Source organism: Diorhabda sublineata, chromosome X (genome assembly GCF_026230105.1).
Source record: "Diorhabda sublineata isolate icDioSubl1.1 chromosome X, icDioSubl1.1, whole genome shotgun sequence".
NCBI classification, from domain to species: domain Eukaryota; kingdom Metazoa; phylum Arthropoda; class Insecta; order Coleoptera; family Chrysomelidae; genus Diorhabda; species Diorhabda sublineata.
Genome location: NC_079485.1, coordinates 19,489,860 through 19,507,681, shown reverse-complemented (window position 1 = coordinate 19,507,681; position 17,822 = coordinate 19,489,860). Strand labels below are relative to the sequence as shown.

The window sequence follows — 17,822 nt, the reverse complement described above, 5'->3', positions numbered from 1 at the left end:
ATACATACCGCTGGGGAAAACATTACATTAAAAGAGGTTGCAGTTTTCTTTAAAAAAAATCTTTATGAATAAAGAAAAATTGAAACAAAATTATCAGTCAGTAAAACCGCCGCCAACCAAATCTTTAAAATATATATATATATATATATATATATATATATATATATATATGTGAGTGAGGTATTATCAGAGTTGTGTGCTAAATTTAATTGTAGCTATTTCATCAATATTTTTTTTGAAATTTTTAATTTTCATATTTTTAGATGGATTTAAATGAACTTAATAGAGTATCTCTTAATCTCTTATAGAGAAGAAAGAAACAAAAAAACTTCATGAATTAACTCAAGACACACCCTATCCAATTATAAGTGCCAATGTGGTAAACACTCTCTTTGGTCAAACAGTACTATTGGTGTTAGAAGAGGTGCAAGTATTTTTGCCTAATAGGCAGTAGCAGTTTTTTGAGGGAAAATCGATACTGGAAAATCAAATCAACTTTCATCATTCGAAATAATTAAAAATTAAGTGAGTTTCTTTTTTTAAATATATAGTAAGATGAAAAAACTTGAATATATTTTGAGCAGTGTAGATGTGATTAAATCGAGAAGAAAAGGTATTTCCGATACAGGATATTATATAAAATTAATTGATAAACATATCAGAACTTGTCATTTTGTATTGAAAAAATTCAAATTTACAGTAGGAGGAAAGCGTAAAATTTTCAATAAAATTGGTCTACTTAAACATTTAAGATGTTTATTGAAAGCAAAATATCATATAGGTTTTGGAATTAAACAAATTAGAAAGGTTAAGTGGGAGAATATTAGTACAATTTTCAAAAGTAGAATAATTGGAGTTATTATTAATATTAAACATAAAAATATTACAGAAGTTACATGTAGAAAATTCTTGAAGGACATTTTATAAAAACGCAATTGTATCAAATATCGTAAATACTGTATCAGCATTTATTTTATTATAAATAAGACTTATTGTAAACAACTTAATAATGTTTATAGTTAGTTCGCTCTTGAGATTAATTATTTTCATTGAACTACAAAATATTGTAATTTTATGTAAAATAAATTTTTTAAAGATAATTTTCGAAAACCGAAAATTATAATTGGCGCAGTCAGTAGGATAGTGCGGTCGCGAGTTTTACGCAAAGTGCGATAAAAGTTCGGGCTAAGCACTTCAGTACCTCAGCACTAAATCCACGAGCTCTACGAGGGACAGGACTTCTAATAACTGTAAGTTCCAAGTTCCTATTTTCATTCCTTTTTTTTTATCTATCCTTATCAAACTTTGAGTAAGGAAGAGATAATTAAATAATTTTGAATATTAATTTTATGAACGATTTAGATAATTTATTAAATACATTTTGTTATTTAAATTTAAAAGAGAATTCAGAAAAAATGGCGACTTCAAATCCGAAAACCCTAGATTGGGAATTATTCAAACTTAAATTAGAAAATATCAAACCATATGATGGAAATAAAAATACATTAAACAAATTCATAAATAGATGTGAGAATAGAAACGTACTCGGTTTATAATGATCAAGATGTTAATAACCATGTATTAGAATGTATCCAAGAGAAATTAATCGATAAAGCTGAATTAATGGTAGGAAATAGGATCGAATTAAATACTTGGTTTAAATTAAAAGAAGCGTTGATACAATGTTTCGCGGATAGGCGCGATTTGGATTGCATTTTACAAGAATTAACTAGAACAAGACCGTTTAAAAATGAAAATCTGATAGATATCCAATCCCTAACATTATTGATATATTAGACAAATTAGGACGAGCTCAATATTTTACAACATTAGATTTAACGAGTGGTTTCCACCAAATTCAATTGTCGGAAGAATCAATAGAAAAAACAGCTTTTAGCGTAGACAATGGACATTATGAATTTCTTGTAATGCCATTTGGATTAAAGAACTCACCTGCAAGATTTCAAAGAATCATGGACGAAATTCTACAAGAATTACAAAACAAAATTTGTTTAGTATATATGGACGATATTATAATATTTAGTACGAGTCTACAGGAAATATGCAAAATTTACAAGCAGTATTTTATAAATTAAGAGAAGCCCGTTTAAAAATTCAATTGGATAAATGTGAATTTTTATGTAAAGAAGTGGAATTTCTTGGACATATCGTTACACCAGAAGGCATTAAACTCAACCCAAAAAAAATTAAAGCCATAAAAAATTTTCCTATACCTTACACTTAGAAACAAATCAAATCATTTTTAGGATTATTAGGATACTATGGAAAATTTATTAAAAATTTCGCAAAGATCACAAAACCAATGACAACATGTTTAAAGAAAGACAAAAAGGTAGAATACACACAAGAACTCATTAATTGTTTTAATATTTGTAAATAACTTTTAACGTCGGAACCTATATTAGTCTACCCAGACTTTAATAAACAATTTGACTTGACGACTGATGCATCAAAATATGCAATAGGAGCAGTATTGTCCCAGGAAGGACACCCAATTTCTTATGCCTCAAGAACATTAAATGATGCGAAAACAAATTATTCGACAATAGAAAAAGATCTATTAGCAACGGTATGGGCATGTAAATATTATCGACCTTATTTATTTGGAAGAAAGTTTACCATATATACAGATCATAAACCTACAATGGTTAATGTCTCTTAAAGAACCAAATTCAAGATTGGTTCGATGGAGACTGAAATTGGAAGAATACGATTATGAAATTAAATACTTAAGAGGAAAATCTAATTTAGTAGCAGATCCATTATCAAGAATTGTAATGTAAATGTCTTAGAAACAGAATCACTAAATGTTAATATTGATGATCTAGATTCGATAATTCAAAGAGAAATTGATAATTTACCAAATGATTTTGAACCGATAAATGATGATCTATTACCTGATTTATCATATTTAGATGATACCGAAGAAACTATACAGAACGAAAATATAATAAATACAACAAATGACAAAATAAATATTATATCAGACATTCAAATACGACCACCGTTAAACAGAGATTCAGATCTAGAAACAATACATTCTTCCTTAGAATATCCAATATTAGAAATACCAATTTCAAATAGATCATTGAACACTTACAAACATCAAATTTTAATAACAAGTGGCGAAGTAAATAGTATAAGAACCAAAAGAGAAAAATGTTTTGATAATACTCGTATATACGTAATTTTATCTAAGAGAGATTTGGAAAGTAACATAATTCAGTTTGTTCAGAATATATTGACCCTAAGCAACTTTACGCATTATACTTCAGAGAACCCTTAAAACCAGAACAATTTATAGCTACAGTACAAAAGTATTTCAAAAATGCAGCATTTAAATTTATTCATTGTATAAATGTAGTCAAAGATATTTTAACTGAAGAAGAACAAAAGGAAAAATTAGAATACTATCACATATATAAGAAAGGACATAGAGGAATTAACGAATTAAAAAAATCATTAACTGAAAAATATTATTGGCCCAAAATGTTACAAGATATAGAAAACTTTGTTAATAATTGTGAAATATGTCAAAAGAATAAATATGATAGAAACCCACCAGTAATTAAATTCAACTTAACCCCAACAGCTAGTAAACCATTTGAGCATATACATATATGTAGATACTTTTAAAATAGCAAATCAGTCATACTTAACTATAATAGATGCTTTTTCTCGTTACGGTCAAGCATATTCAATGTCAAGTGTGAATGGAACTTCAGTTGTTGACAATATATTGAATTACATTACTCATCATGGTTTGCCCTATAAAATAACAGCTGATTGTGGTTCAGAGTTTAAGAATAACGACCTACAAGATTTTTGCAAACTGCACAAAATTGAACTACATTATACAACGTCTAAAAATAGTAATTCTAATTCACCCATAGAACGTTTTCATTCTAGTTTAATTGAACATTTTAGATGTATAAAAGAAAATAATAAAGATTTAACTCCTAATCAATTAATAAAACATTCAATATTGGCATACAATAATTCAATTCATTCTGTAACGCAATTTACACCATTCGAAATTATTAAAGGTCATATAAACAACCCCGATCCATTTGACTTAGACGATAATTTAATAATATCCAACTATATACAAAATCATAAAGAAACATCAAAATTATTATATGAAAAAATTAAAGATAGAAACACTAATATTAAAGAAAAAATAATAAATAAACGAAATGAAAATAGAAATGATCTTCCTTGTTATGAAAATCAAGACATAGCTTATATCAGAACAAAATTCCGAGACAAAAAATTACCTAAATTTAAAAAAGCTGAAATCGTAAAAGACTCCGGTGTACTGTTAGAAACAAATAAAGGAACGTATCATAAAAACATAATTAGAAAACCTAAAACTAAAACTAAGAATCTGTTACAGAAAGATGAAGCTGGCAACGATACTAATATTACTACTTATTTACAAGACAACTAAGACAGAAGACATAAAGATTACAAACGTAAACAATTTGTTATTACCCATTAATTTAGGAATTTAGTAATCTTATATATACGAAACATACTTTTATATATTATATAGATTTAGAATTTATTCATAAACAAATTATTAATTTGAAACAGTACTATTATAGCTTAAAAAATAATTTATCTCAAGCGAACGCTACAAATCCTATTTCGTATCATAATCTAGCTGAACAATCATTAAGTAGAACAGAAATTTTAATTAATATTTTAGACAAAAAATCAGACATTTATCCGCATTTAAGATTAAAAAGAGGATTAATAAATGCAGTAGGCAAATTAGATAAATGGCTTTTTGGAACTTTAGATTCAGATGATGAAGAAAGATATAATAATGCTATAAATCAAAAACAAATAATTCATGAAGTAAATTTACAAATATCATTACATAAAAAATTAATTGATCATTATAACAAATCGATTACGACTCTATGGACTAATCAACAAAAACTTTCTGATAATTTAGAGAAATTTCACATTTGAATTGAAAATAAAATCATAACTTTGAATAATTTTATAACATTTCAGAGGACAATTTCACAAATTAATCTGGATTGTCAAAGTTTAATTACACTGATTGATAATATTGAAAATGCAGTAACATTTTCTAAATTAAATACAATTTACAGTTCTGTCATATCAAGTCAAGAAATTTTGGAAATGATAAAATACTTAAGTACTATTTATAATAAAGAACAAATCCCAAAATTTAATAATATTTTGACGTATTATCTCTTTCTTGGTTCACAAGTAACTTTTTCCAAATCTAAAATAATATTTGCCACCCATGTTCCTATCCTACAACCCAAAACCTATGAATGTTTTCATTTATATCCTGTAATCCAAAATCATACGATATTTATCCCTCCTCAACCTTACTTGGCCAGAAGTCAAGAAGAAGTTATTTTCATCAAAGAAGAATGTCCAGAATTAGAAGAGAAATATTATTGTAAAGAAACTTTCAAGTTAAAAGATAATTGTACTATTGAACTGTTAAACGGACATTCTGGTAAAAATTGTGTTGTTAGTGAAATTGATCTTCAAGAAACTATATTAGAACAAGTAACAAATAACACTGAAGTGATATCTAAAGTGATCTGAAGTGATATCTAAATGTATTTCAGACCGTTATTTTAAAATCAGTGATCCATCAATTGTAAAAATTCCAAAAAACTGTAGTATCCAAATAGAAAGTGAAATTTTCTCAACCAATATACAAATTAAAAAAGGGAAATTGATAATATTACCAAAATTAAATTTCAAATTTTTAAATAAAAATAATCAAATTTATAAATCTCCTAATTTAACCAATATAGATTTTGATAAATTATATGAAATTAATAACATTGCTAGAAACATAAAACCAATTCATGAAATTTACAATCCGCCAAGCCATGTATCAATTGGATTATTTACTATAATAACAATAATTTGTATACTTTTATTAATATTTTGGTTAATTCGTAAATATAAAAATAAATTTGTGAGAAAACAGAAAATTGAAGAAACGAAGAAAGAAGACGTCGAATTAGAAGAAAAAAGAAAACAAGATATAAAAAGTACCTCCGTCATTTTTCATTCTTAGGGATGGAGGAGTTACATGTAGAAAATTCTTGAAGGACATTTTATAAAAACGCAATTGTATCATATATCGCAAATACTGTATCAGCATTTATTTTATTATAAATAAGACTTATTGTAAACAACTTAATAATGTTTATAATTAGTTCGCTCTTGAGATTAATTATATTCATTCAACTACATAAAATATTGTAATTTTATGTAAAATAAATTTTTTAAAAATAATTTTCGAAAATTATAATTCAGATTTCTTGAATGATTCATTTCGTTTATTCAAAAACAAAATAAAAAAATGTTTACTTTGAATGCCGATACTTAAAGTGAATACTACTTTTTGTGCTGATTTTATAAAAATGACAAATGATGAAGAAATTGTTGATAGAAAATATTTCAATACTCCAAACTTTATCATTGATTCGAGCACAGATTTGTTTTATTGTTTTAAAGAACATGTAGTGGATTATATTTTGAATAAATTGTCAGAATTTCAGAAAAAGTATAGTGGATGGGCTTTATCTGAAATTATTTTATTAGAAGTTGCTATTAATAAATTTGAAATGGGTAATGGTACATCTTATATTAAATTATCTGAACAAATCGAAAAGAAACATGCTTGTATCAATCTTAAAAATAATGATCAAGCATGTTTCTTTTGGAGCGTAGTCAACTCTTTATATCCAGCAAAAAATAATAAACAATTCACATATTCATATCCGTACTACAGCATTGTTTTGAATGTAGAAAATTTAGATGTTCCTATGAAAATTAATGATATTAGAAAATTTGAGAAAATGAATAATATTTCAATTAACTTATATGCCTTAGAATTAAAAGGAAAAAGTAGCACATCTTTTATTGTTTGTCCAGTAAGATTAATTAATAATAAAATAGAACGTCATGTTAATTTGCTTATTGTACAAAATAAATATTATCGAAAAACTCATGATAATGAAGTAGAAGAAGAAGATGATAATAATGATGGTGAAGATGATGATGATGATGACGAAATTAAATATCACTGTTTGGATAAAACATTTATCTAGACTTGTTTCCAGTCAAAATTCTAAAACAAAAAGGAAACAATTCATCTGTGACAGATGTCTCAATTATTTTTTAAACGAAGAAAAATTGAGAAAACATTCACTTTTGTGTGCTGGAATTAATGAGTATAAAATGTCATTTCCAGAATAAGATTTTGTTCATTTTAAAAATTATGTATATAAACAAAAATGTCTATTTATGGTGATTTCGAATCAATGCTAGAGAAGTGTAATCATGTAACAAAAAAAAACTTTAAAGTATCAAAAACGTATAGTATACAGTGTGGGTTACTATGTAAAATGTACTTTCGATGATAATCTTTCTTATTATAAAAGTTATCGTGGAATGGATTATATGACATGGTTTGCAAATAAATTGACCTTAATTGCGAAATTTATCGAATCAAAAATTAAAGGTATTAAATCCGTAACAACGAACAATGATAAAGAGGAAGCAACTCATTGTCACATATGTGAGAAACCATTTTCCTCTGCAGATTCCATTGTTTCAGATCATGATCATTTCAGCGGAGAATTCAGAGGATTTAGTCATAGAGCTTGTAATCTAAATTTCAAAAAACTGTTTATATGCCCTCTGTTATTTCATAATCTAACGAATTACGATGAACATCTGATGATTAGAGAGATATGTTGAAAAGAAAAGGTCAGCGTACTTCCAATTAATAAAGAAATCTTTCAGATTTATGAGTGCTAGCCTAGATGAGTTAGTTTCCTTTTTGCTTAAAGACGATTTCTCAATTTTGCAAAAGGAATTTCATTATTTGGATAAAGAACACTTTAAATTGCTAACTAGAAAAGGAGTATTTCCATACGATTATATTGACAGTGTAGACAAACTAAATGAAACAAATTTACCCTCGATCGAATGTTTTTACAATAGATTAAATGATGAAGGAATCAGCAAGGAAAAGTATGAACATGCACAAAATGTTTGGAAGATGTTCTATATTAAATCGTTAGATCAATATAGTGATCTGTATATGAAAACTGACATTGTACTTCTTGCTACAGAGATGGAAAATTTCAGACAGACAGCTTTTGAAATTTACGGCTTAGATCCACATTGGTACTACACTATGCCCAGTTATAGTTGGAATTGTATGTTGAAATATACAAAATGCAAATTTTAAAGGATGTAGATATGATTCTTTTTATAGAGAAAGCAATACAAGGAGTTTCGATGTGTTGTAATCGTTATTCCGAAGCAAATAATTGCTTGAAAATTTCGATAACTTTAATGTAATGGAAATAGCAGACGATGCAGAGGAAGGATTTATTTTGCAAGTGGACTTGGAGTATCCCAAAAGATTACATGATTTGCATAGAGATATTCCATTTTGTCCTGAACATCGTATACCACCCGTATCAAAATTACCGAAATTAATGACAACTTTGTTTGATAAGAAAGAGTATATATCACACTATAGAAATTTGAAGTAATCATTGGAACATGGATTGATTTTAAAAAAAATTCATAAAATTCTTCAATTTAAACAATCAAAATGGCCGAAGCCCTACATTGATTTAAATACTAGTTTAAGAGCAGCAGCTACCAACGATTTTAAACGAAATCAATTGAAACTTGCCAACAATTCAATCTATGGTAAAACTCTTGAAGACATTAGACGTCACAGAGTCGTATCGATCGTAAATAAATATGAGGGAAGATATGGTGCAAAGAATTTGATTTCCAGTCCACGTTTTCAAAGTAGAAGCATTTTTGATGTAGATCTAATGGCAATTGAATTGAGAAAAACTGAAGTAATATTTAATAAACCTATATATATATATATATATATAGGTACGATTTTCAATACAATTTCATGTTACCAAATGTTGGAATTGAGAATTGTAAGCTTATGTACACAGATACTGACAGCTTCATTTATGAAATTACTAATAAAAATATCTATAAAGATATTATAAAAAAACACATTTCAAAATTTGACACTCCCAATTATGCTCCAAATAATCCTCATGATATTCCATTAGTCAATAAAAAAAATCCTGGTTTAATGAAAGATGAAGCAAACGGAAAAATCATAAGTCATTTTGTAGGATTAAGTTCCAAAATGTATGCATATAAATTATATATTAATTCTTCGAATGAGGAACAGAGAGTAATTAAAAAATCAAAAGGAGTTAAAGAACAAAATAACCTTTCATGATTATGTGAAATGTTTGAAGGAAAAAACCGATAAAATTATAACACAACAGTCTATTCGTTCTTATGCTCACAATATTTATTTCATAGAACAACAGAAAGTTTGTTTAAGTTATAATGATGATAAACGTCAATTACTTTCTTCATCATTTGATACATTGCCGTGGGGTCATTATAGAAATTAGTTTGTTTCAGATAATGGTTTTTGTTCCTTCACTTCAATTTATTGTATTTATTATTTAAAAAAAACTCATGAACAATGTGATAGAAATCTTCATAGAACTGTACATTTGAAAACCACAGATTTGTCGCTGGTAATGATGATGATAATGACGATTCATATTAAATTTTTTTCCAAATAATTGTGAAACATTTTGCTATATTTCAAACTTACTATATATTTTTGAAAAAAGAAATTCAATGTGTACTTTATGTAAGATAATACGATAAGAAATTCTATTTTTAACACTTTTTATATTTACTAATGTTTTTGTTACTTCGAACTAACTATGTATAATAAGAAGTTCATTATTTTAACAGCATGCAAATGGAATTTTTGGTAATATAATAAAACTATTTCAAGTTACATGCGAAGAATTTCTGAAGGACATTTTTAAAACAATACCATTGTATCAAATATCATAAACATGTATCAGCATTTATTCTATTTTTGTATCAAATAACGTAAACATGTATCAGCACTATTTTACTATAAATAAGATGTTTTGTAAACAATTCGATGATATTTAATGTTTATAATTAGTTCGATCTTGAGATTAATTGTATTCATATAAATATTCAAAAATAAAGTTTTTTAAAAATAAATTTCGAAACCCGAAATTTATAATTGGCGCAGTCATTCGGATTAGTGCGGTCGCGAGTTTACGCAAAGTGCGATAAAGTTCCGGCTAAGTACTCCAGTACCTCAGCACTAGATCTACGTATTCAACGAGGGACAGGACTTCAGATAGCTGTAAGTGCCAAGTCTCCTTATTATTTTTATTCCTTTTTATCCATCCTTATCAAAAAGTTGAATAAGGAAGAGATAATTTAATAATTTTAAATATATTATTTTATGAAAGATTTTGATAAATTATTAAATACATTCAGTGAATTAAACTTAAAAGATAATTCAGAATATATAAAAATGTCAACGTCAAATCCAAAAACCCTAAATTGGGATTTATTTAAATTAAAGTTAGAGAACATTAAACCTTATGATGGAAATAAAAATACATTAAATAAATTTATAAATCGATGTGAGAACCTTATTCAGTTTATAATGATCAAGATATTAATAATCACGTATTAGAATGTATTCAAGAAAAATTAATAGATAAAGCCGAGTTAATGGTGGGAAATAGAATTGAGTTGAATACATGGTTTAAATTAAAAGAAGCGTTGATTCAGTATTTTGCAGATAGGTGCGATTTAGATTGTATTTTACAAGAATTAACGAGAACACGACCATTTAAAAATGAAAATTTAATAGCTTTTGGTAACAGATTGCAATTATTAAAAAGTCAGACTATACAAATTATCAGTAATAATTTAAACTTAGGAGAAATCGATAAAAGATGTCAAATTAATCACTGTGAGAAAACAGCTTTGAACACCTTTATTGCGGGATGTTCAGGCGTTATACGTAACAATATGTACTTAAAAAAGCCTAATTCTCTAGAAGACGCTATGGCTTATGTAGACGAATTTGAAAATTTCGAAAAACTTTATGGTCAATTTTACGAACCTAAAGTTAAATATAATAATAATAACTATGATAGATATAATAATAATAATAACTATTATAATGAAAGATACAATAATAATAATAACAATAATTTCCCTAGTCAACCAATAAACGTAAATCCAATACCGCAAAGAAGACAAAACTACCCAACGAATGCGCAAGTATTTGGTCCTAGGAAAAATGTTTTCCGCCCGAACTAAATACCTGTAAATCGTTTACCTAGACCTGAACCGATGTCAACGACATCAAGAAATTTTTCTGACAGACCAAGTAGACGTCTAAATAATAATAATAATAATAATGCAAATAATAACAAATATTTCAAATCACGAAATGAACCGAATTTTACATCTGAAGAACTATATAATAATAATTACAAAAATAAAGAAGAAGAAGAAGAAGAAATAATTGATTTTCACCATTTATTTGAACGCGACGAAGATAATGATCGAATTGTAAATTTTCGGAAAGAGCCTCGGAAAAAGAATCAAACATAGAAGAAATAAATTTTACTTCTAATGATGCATTAACATATTTTGAAAATTTTATAGAAATTAACGAATCAAAACCCAGTGAACAAGTAATTGAAATAAATTCCACATCTAATAATTCATCACCAGAAATTCAAAAATTAATAAAAATCAAAGAATCAGAATTAAATCATTGTAAAGAAATCAATGAAGAAGTAGAACTAGAACTTAGTAGATTATTTGATAAAGAAGAAAAAGATAAATTAAATGTAACAGAAAAGAATTCAGAAGAAAATATTATAATGGTAGAACAAATGAATAATGATACAAAAGGAGAATTAGAATTATTTGATAAAGTGGAATTAAACAATATAGGATTAGATAAAATAAAAATGAATGAAAAGAATAATGAAATTGAAGTAAAAGAAAATGTAATAGAATTAAACAGAGAAATAAATGAAATAAATAATGATATGACAAGGGACGAAAAAGATATAAATGATGTTATGAAAATAGATAATGATATATTAGAAAAAGAATGTTATGTCATAAAACCTGAATTAAATACAAATATATTGAATATACAAAATCAAAGTAATATCATTGATAAAAGAGAAATAAATAATGAATATGACGAAGTTGAGATTAGTTATGGAACAATTAACAAAGAATTTGATAAAAATAATAATGAAATAAGTTCAAAATATTTCAATAGAAAATTAGATGCTAAACTAAATGAAAGTTTAATTGAAGAACTATTTTGGAAAAATAGATATTATCATTTGTTGAAATGGTACGCAATTCAAGAAAATATAAAATGGATTTTTATACAAAGACTTTTCTTTCTTTTTATTATTATGTTATAAAAATAGATAAGATTTAGAATCAATAGATAATAAATAAGTAAAATATATAAAAAAATTTAGTAAACTTTTAAAAGAAACTATAATAATATATATAAGAAATTTAATAATATAATCCATAACTTTGTTTATTCAACTAATGGGAGAAGAAAATAATATAAAAATTCAAATTATAATCAGTATAACACAAATGAATCATTTAAAACAATACCTATAACTTTAAATGAACCCCTTAAAGCTCAACCATTTGAAATAAATCAATACGAAATTCACAATTTTAATTATTCAAAAGAAGATAAAAAACTAATTAACGAAAATTATAATTGGCACGAAACTTATAATTGGTGCAAAAATAAAATAGATATAAGTAAATTAATCAAAACATAGCCTACATTAAAACAAAATTTCGAGACAAGAAACTACCTAAATTCAAAAAAGCCGAAGTTATAAAAGATTTTGGGATATTATTAGAAACAAACAAAGGGACATATCATAAAAATATAATTAGAAAACCAAAAAACTAAAACAAAAAATTGTTACAGATAATGAAGCTGACAATAGTATTAACGTTACTATTACTTTACAAGATGACCAAAACAGAAGACATAACATAAATAATTTATTATTACCTATCAATTTAGGAACCAGTAATCTTATACATTCTAAACATACTTTCATCTACTATATAGATTTAGAATTCATTCATAAACAAATCAATAATTTAAAACAATATTATTATAACCTAAGAAATAATTTATCTCAAGCGAACGCAACAAATCCTATTTCGTACCATAACTTAGCTGAACAATCATTGAGTAGAACAGAAATTTTAATTAACACATTAGATAAAAAATCAGGAAATATTTACCCACATTTAAGATTGAAAAGAGGATTAATAAATGCTGTAGGCAAAATAGATAAATGGCTTTTTGGAACTTTAGATTCGGACGATGAAGAAAGATATAATAACGCTATAAATGTCCTACAACAAAATCAGAAACAAATAATTCACGAAGTTAATTTACAAATATCACTACATAAAAAATTGATTGATCATTATAACAAATCGATTACGACTCTATGGGATAATCAACGGAAACTTTTTGATAATATAGAGAAATTTCACATTTCAATTGAAAACAAAATAATAACTTTAAATAATTTTATTACATTTCAAAGTACAATTTCACAAATTAATCTGGATTGTCAAAGTTTAATTACACTAATTGATAATATTGAAAATGCAATAACGTTTTCTAAATTAAATACAATTCATAGCTCAGTTATATCGAGCCAAGAAATTTTAGAAATGATAAAATATTTAAGTACCATTTATAATGAAGAACAAATACCAACATTTAGTAATATTTTGACATATTATCTCTTTCTTGGTTCACAAGTAACCTTTTCCAAAACCAAAATAATATTTGCTACCCATGTTCCTATCCTAAAACCTATGAATTCTTTCATTTATACCCCGTAATTCAAAACCATACAATATTTATCCCTCCGCAACCTTACTTGGCCAGAAGTCAAAAAGAAGTTACTTTCATCAAAGAAGAATGCCCCGAATTAGAAGGAAAATATTATTGTAAAGAAACTGTCAAATTACAAGATAACTGTACTGTTGAACTTTTAAATGGACATTCCGGTAAAAATTGTGTAATTAGTGAAATTAATCTTCAAGAAACAATATTGGAACAAGTAACATGATTCTTTTAGTGATTCCAAATTTTGAAACTGATGTAATTTCTAAATGTGTATCAGACCGCTATTTTAAATTAATGTATACATCACTTATAAAAATTCCAAAAAAATTGTAATATTCAAGTAGGAAGTGAAATTTTCTCAACCAATGTACAAATTAAAAAAGGGAAATCAATAATACTACCGAAATTAAACTTTAAATTTTTGAATAATCAAATTTATAAATCCCCTAATTTAACTAATATAGATTTTAATAAATTGTATGAAATTAATAACATCGCTAAGAATATAGAACCAATTCATGAAATTTATAATCCACAAAGTCATGTATCGATAGGACTATTTACTGTAATAATAATAATTTGTATAATTTTAATAATATTCTGGATAATTCGTAAATATAAATATAAGTTTATAAGAAAACAGAAAATAGAAGAAATGAAGAAAGAAGACATCGAATTAGAAGAGGAAAGAAAACACAGGATGAAAAATACCTCCGTCATTTTTCATTCTTAGGGATGGAGGAGTTACATGTAAGAATTTCTGAAGGACATTTTTAAAACAATACCATTGTATAAAATATCATAAACATGTATCAGCATTTATTCTATTTTTGTATCAAATAACGTAAACATGTATCAGCACTATTTTACTATAAATAAGATGTTTTGTAAACAATTCGATGATATTTAATGTTTATAATTAGTTCGATCTTGAGATTAATTGTATTCATATAAATATTCAAAAATAAAGTTTTTTAAAAATAAATTTCGAAACCCGAAATTTATAATTTTCAACACTTTTTTTTAGATCCTAATGAAATACTGTTATACTACTACTGACTACATATTTTTTTGATCACATTTAATAAATAAAACGAACGCTAAATATTTTTGACTGTTTTATTTTCCATACACTTATTATTCATAAATAGAAAGTACATGAGTAAGAAGTGCTTTTAGCTGCTCTTTCAGACTGGTGTTGGGGCGTGGTATGCCAAAAAGATTCCAATCAAATGGTCCAGATGATACAACACTTTTCGAATATTCGCTGAATTTGTAGTAGGTGGTGGTGGTGGTGTCTTGAGTGAAAAAGTAAATGTATCCATCGATATATCTGAATGCAGTAGAAGGATTTTTCGGAAGTCCCAAAAAGCGATCGCCAACTCGACCTCTATTCAACATTTTCTTAAATCCATCATTGAACTCAATGTAATATACTTTATCGTAAAAAACAATAATTTGACCAATATTCGTTTGAAAAATGACATCAACTTTAGAGTTAGTTGGTACGGGTACTTTATTTCCAATATAGTTAAATCTGGAAAAGATGCCGTATAATAATGATTTGTAAGTTTATTAAATGCAAACAAGTTGCCTGCAGAATTTTGAAAAATGTGTGTTATCGGTTCGAATTGAATTTTCTGCGGAAGATAATCTTCAATGTATTCAGAATGCAAAGGTATATGAATGTCAAATAAATAAAATTTTCATAGAAATTTATCATAATCAATGTATAGACGGAAATTTGGGAATTACGGAGATGAGGCAAGAAACATAAAATCCGGAGCTTTAATATCACATATATTAGTCTGCATCACGGGTGGTTGATGTGAAAGAGGTGGTTGTGTTGGTTGCATAGTTGTCGTCGTCGTCGCTTCGTTATATGGATTATGTATAAATTTTTGTGTAGGACCATAAAGAGATTCGAGCGCCATTTTGTCATCTTCATCGAGCATTGTAATGTTTTTCTGATACCACGGAAACATTATTGCAGTTGAAACGTCACCGTGACCAATTCCTAAGGTGTGGCCGATTTCGTGTGCTAATACCAGAAAGAAGTTAGTTTCAGTGTCTTGTACAATTCCATCGATGTTTGGATTCCATCGTTCATTACGATCAAAACGAATTTCAATACATCCATCTCCAGAGGGAAAATAAGCATGAGCTAACACCTTACCGGGACCATCAAAATTAAAGGCACAATATTCATTACCTTGACAATTGGCTCGAAATTGATGTTTTTCATTCACAATAGTAATAGTTAAGTCAGGCGAAGGCACAGGAATCAAAACTCGTTTAAATGTAAATTTGGAATTTTGTTGCCATATATCAAATGCCTTTTCAGCAGCAGCAACGTATGGTGGTGTGGCTTGAGGAAAATACCATTTTAGGGTAGTTTTTTTCCATTTTGTTCTAACATGATACCAATGTTCACCAAAATCATTTTCGATGACATATCTGTTCCGACTTGTTAGCATATCCAAATCTTTCAAGATATTGCAAGGCATAATTCAGATCAATCTTCTCAGGTGCAACTAAAGGTAGAATAATTAGTAACAGAAGCATCCTTTACTTCCGACGTCACATTCAATACTGATTCTACATCAGAGAAGTTTTCATTGAAATAACACTCGGATTCGATATTTAAATAAAACAAATATTTTCATAATTTTATAATGTTAAATCATTGATTACATTCATTTTGTAATAGTACAGATTCTCTCTAAGTGCTCTCGCTATTAAACTGTTGTCAGAACAAATATCACAAACGACATACATTAAATCTATACAATTGGAAAAGCCACACATTGGATTTGGTATAAATGACTTTAATAAATTAACAATATTATAATAGAAATCGCAAAAGTTCACTTTATTTAAAATTGAAAGGTGATACAGAAGCAAATTCTCTTGAAGACGTAAAATTTCCACAACTTCTTCTTCTTCGTCGAAAACAAAAGTTACATCATGTTGGCGAATTTCAACAAATTTATGATTATCATAAATGACTTTAGTCATTTGAAAAAAATCTTGGTACAAGAGATTAGAATCGATAGGACTTTTGTTATCTGGAGAATTGAAATACTCCTCCTTACTCTTACGCAGTGCATCTATGACATGTTCCCATTCGAAAGTATTGAAGAACATTTTGATAGGTTCCACAGCTCCGATAAATGTTGATAAAATGATGACAGGTGCAAAATTTCTGGCAGGGCTAAGGCTACACCCAACCATAAATCGACCAACATTGAAAACTCTATGTAATAAATAATGTTTTTCTGGTCTTATTGCATTTTCGTAATTTAGTAGAATTTGATTCAAATCACGATCGTAATTTGATTGTTCTTCATCCGTACATGTAGCACTAGTTTCACTATCTTTACTATAATACCCAGAATCTTGATTCATATTGACTACACTCAAATGTTGACTGTTGATTTTCAAACTAATGTCTTTCAATTTATATGTTAGCTTCCGAACTTCTCTGATTGGTTGTCTTTTCTATACCACATCATCAGTGTATATCCAACCGTTATGTTTTTTATCTAAACCTAACCATTTGACGTAAATTCTACTACGATTCCTCTTCATAGAAACAACCTCTGATAGGTGATCCATTCATATCTTCTATTAAATACGTTACAAGATTCGTTATTTTCACTTTCGTAATTTTGAATAATTCAGTTGTAAAATTGGGAGTGTAACCTTTTTCAAAAGCATGTTTCGCTTTACTTATTCGTACAATATCTCCTACATTTAACTTTCTAGGTCCGGCGATTTGCAAATAACTGAATTTCTTATTTAAAATGAATTTTTCGTTACTTTGATTCACCTCTGACGGTTTATATCCAATTTTACTATGTTTCGTGTTGTTGTATTCCTTTGTGATTTGAGGTAAAATATCGATCCATTTGTATTTCCCAATTAA

At 27.0% G+C, this 17,822-nt stretch overlaps 2 protein-coding genes across 4 annotated transcripts in view; both read right to left on the bottom strand.

The window, feature by feature from the left end:
- The window catches only part of LOC130450717 (metabotropic glutamate receptor), a 566,010-nt gene that overhangs the window by 342,698 nt on the left and 205,490 nt on the right, over positions 1 to 17,822 (bottom strand). The gene's annotated exons all lie outside the window — the stretch shown is intronic.
- Positions 15,646 to 16,401, bottom strand: LOC130451048 (matrix metalloproteinase-2-like). Its single transcript, XM_056789844.1, has one exon. The coding sequence runs from the start codon at positions 16,399 to 16,401 to the stop codon at positions 15,646 to 15,648; it is 756 nt and encodes a 251-aa protein (XP_056645822.1).

What these genes read in the sequence shown, in the direction of transcription:
- LOC130451048 (XM_056789844.1), bottom strand. Translation starts at nt 16,401, where the DNA reads ATGCCTTGCAATATCTTGAAAGATTTGGATATGCTAACAAGTCGGAAC.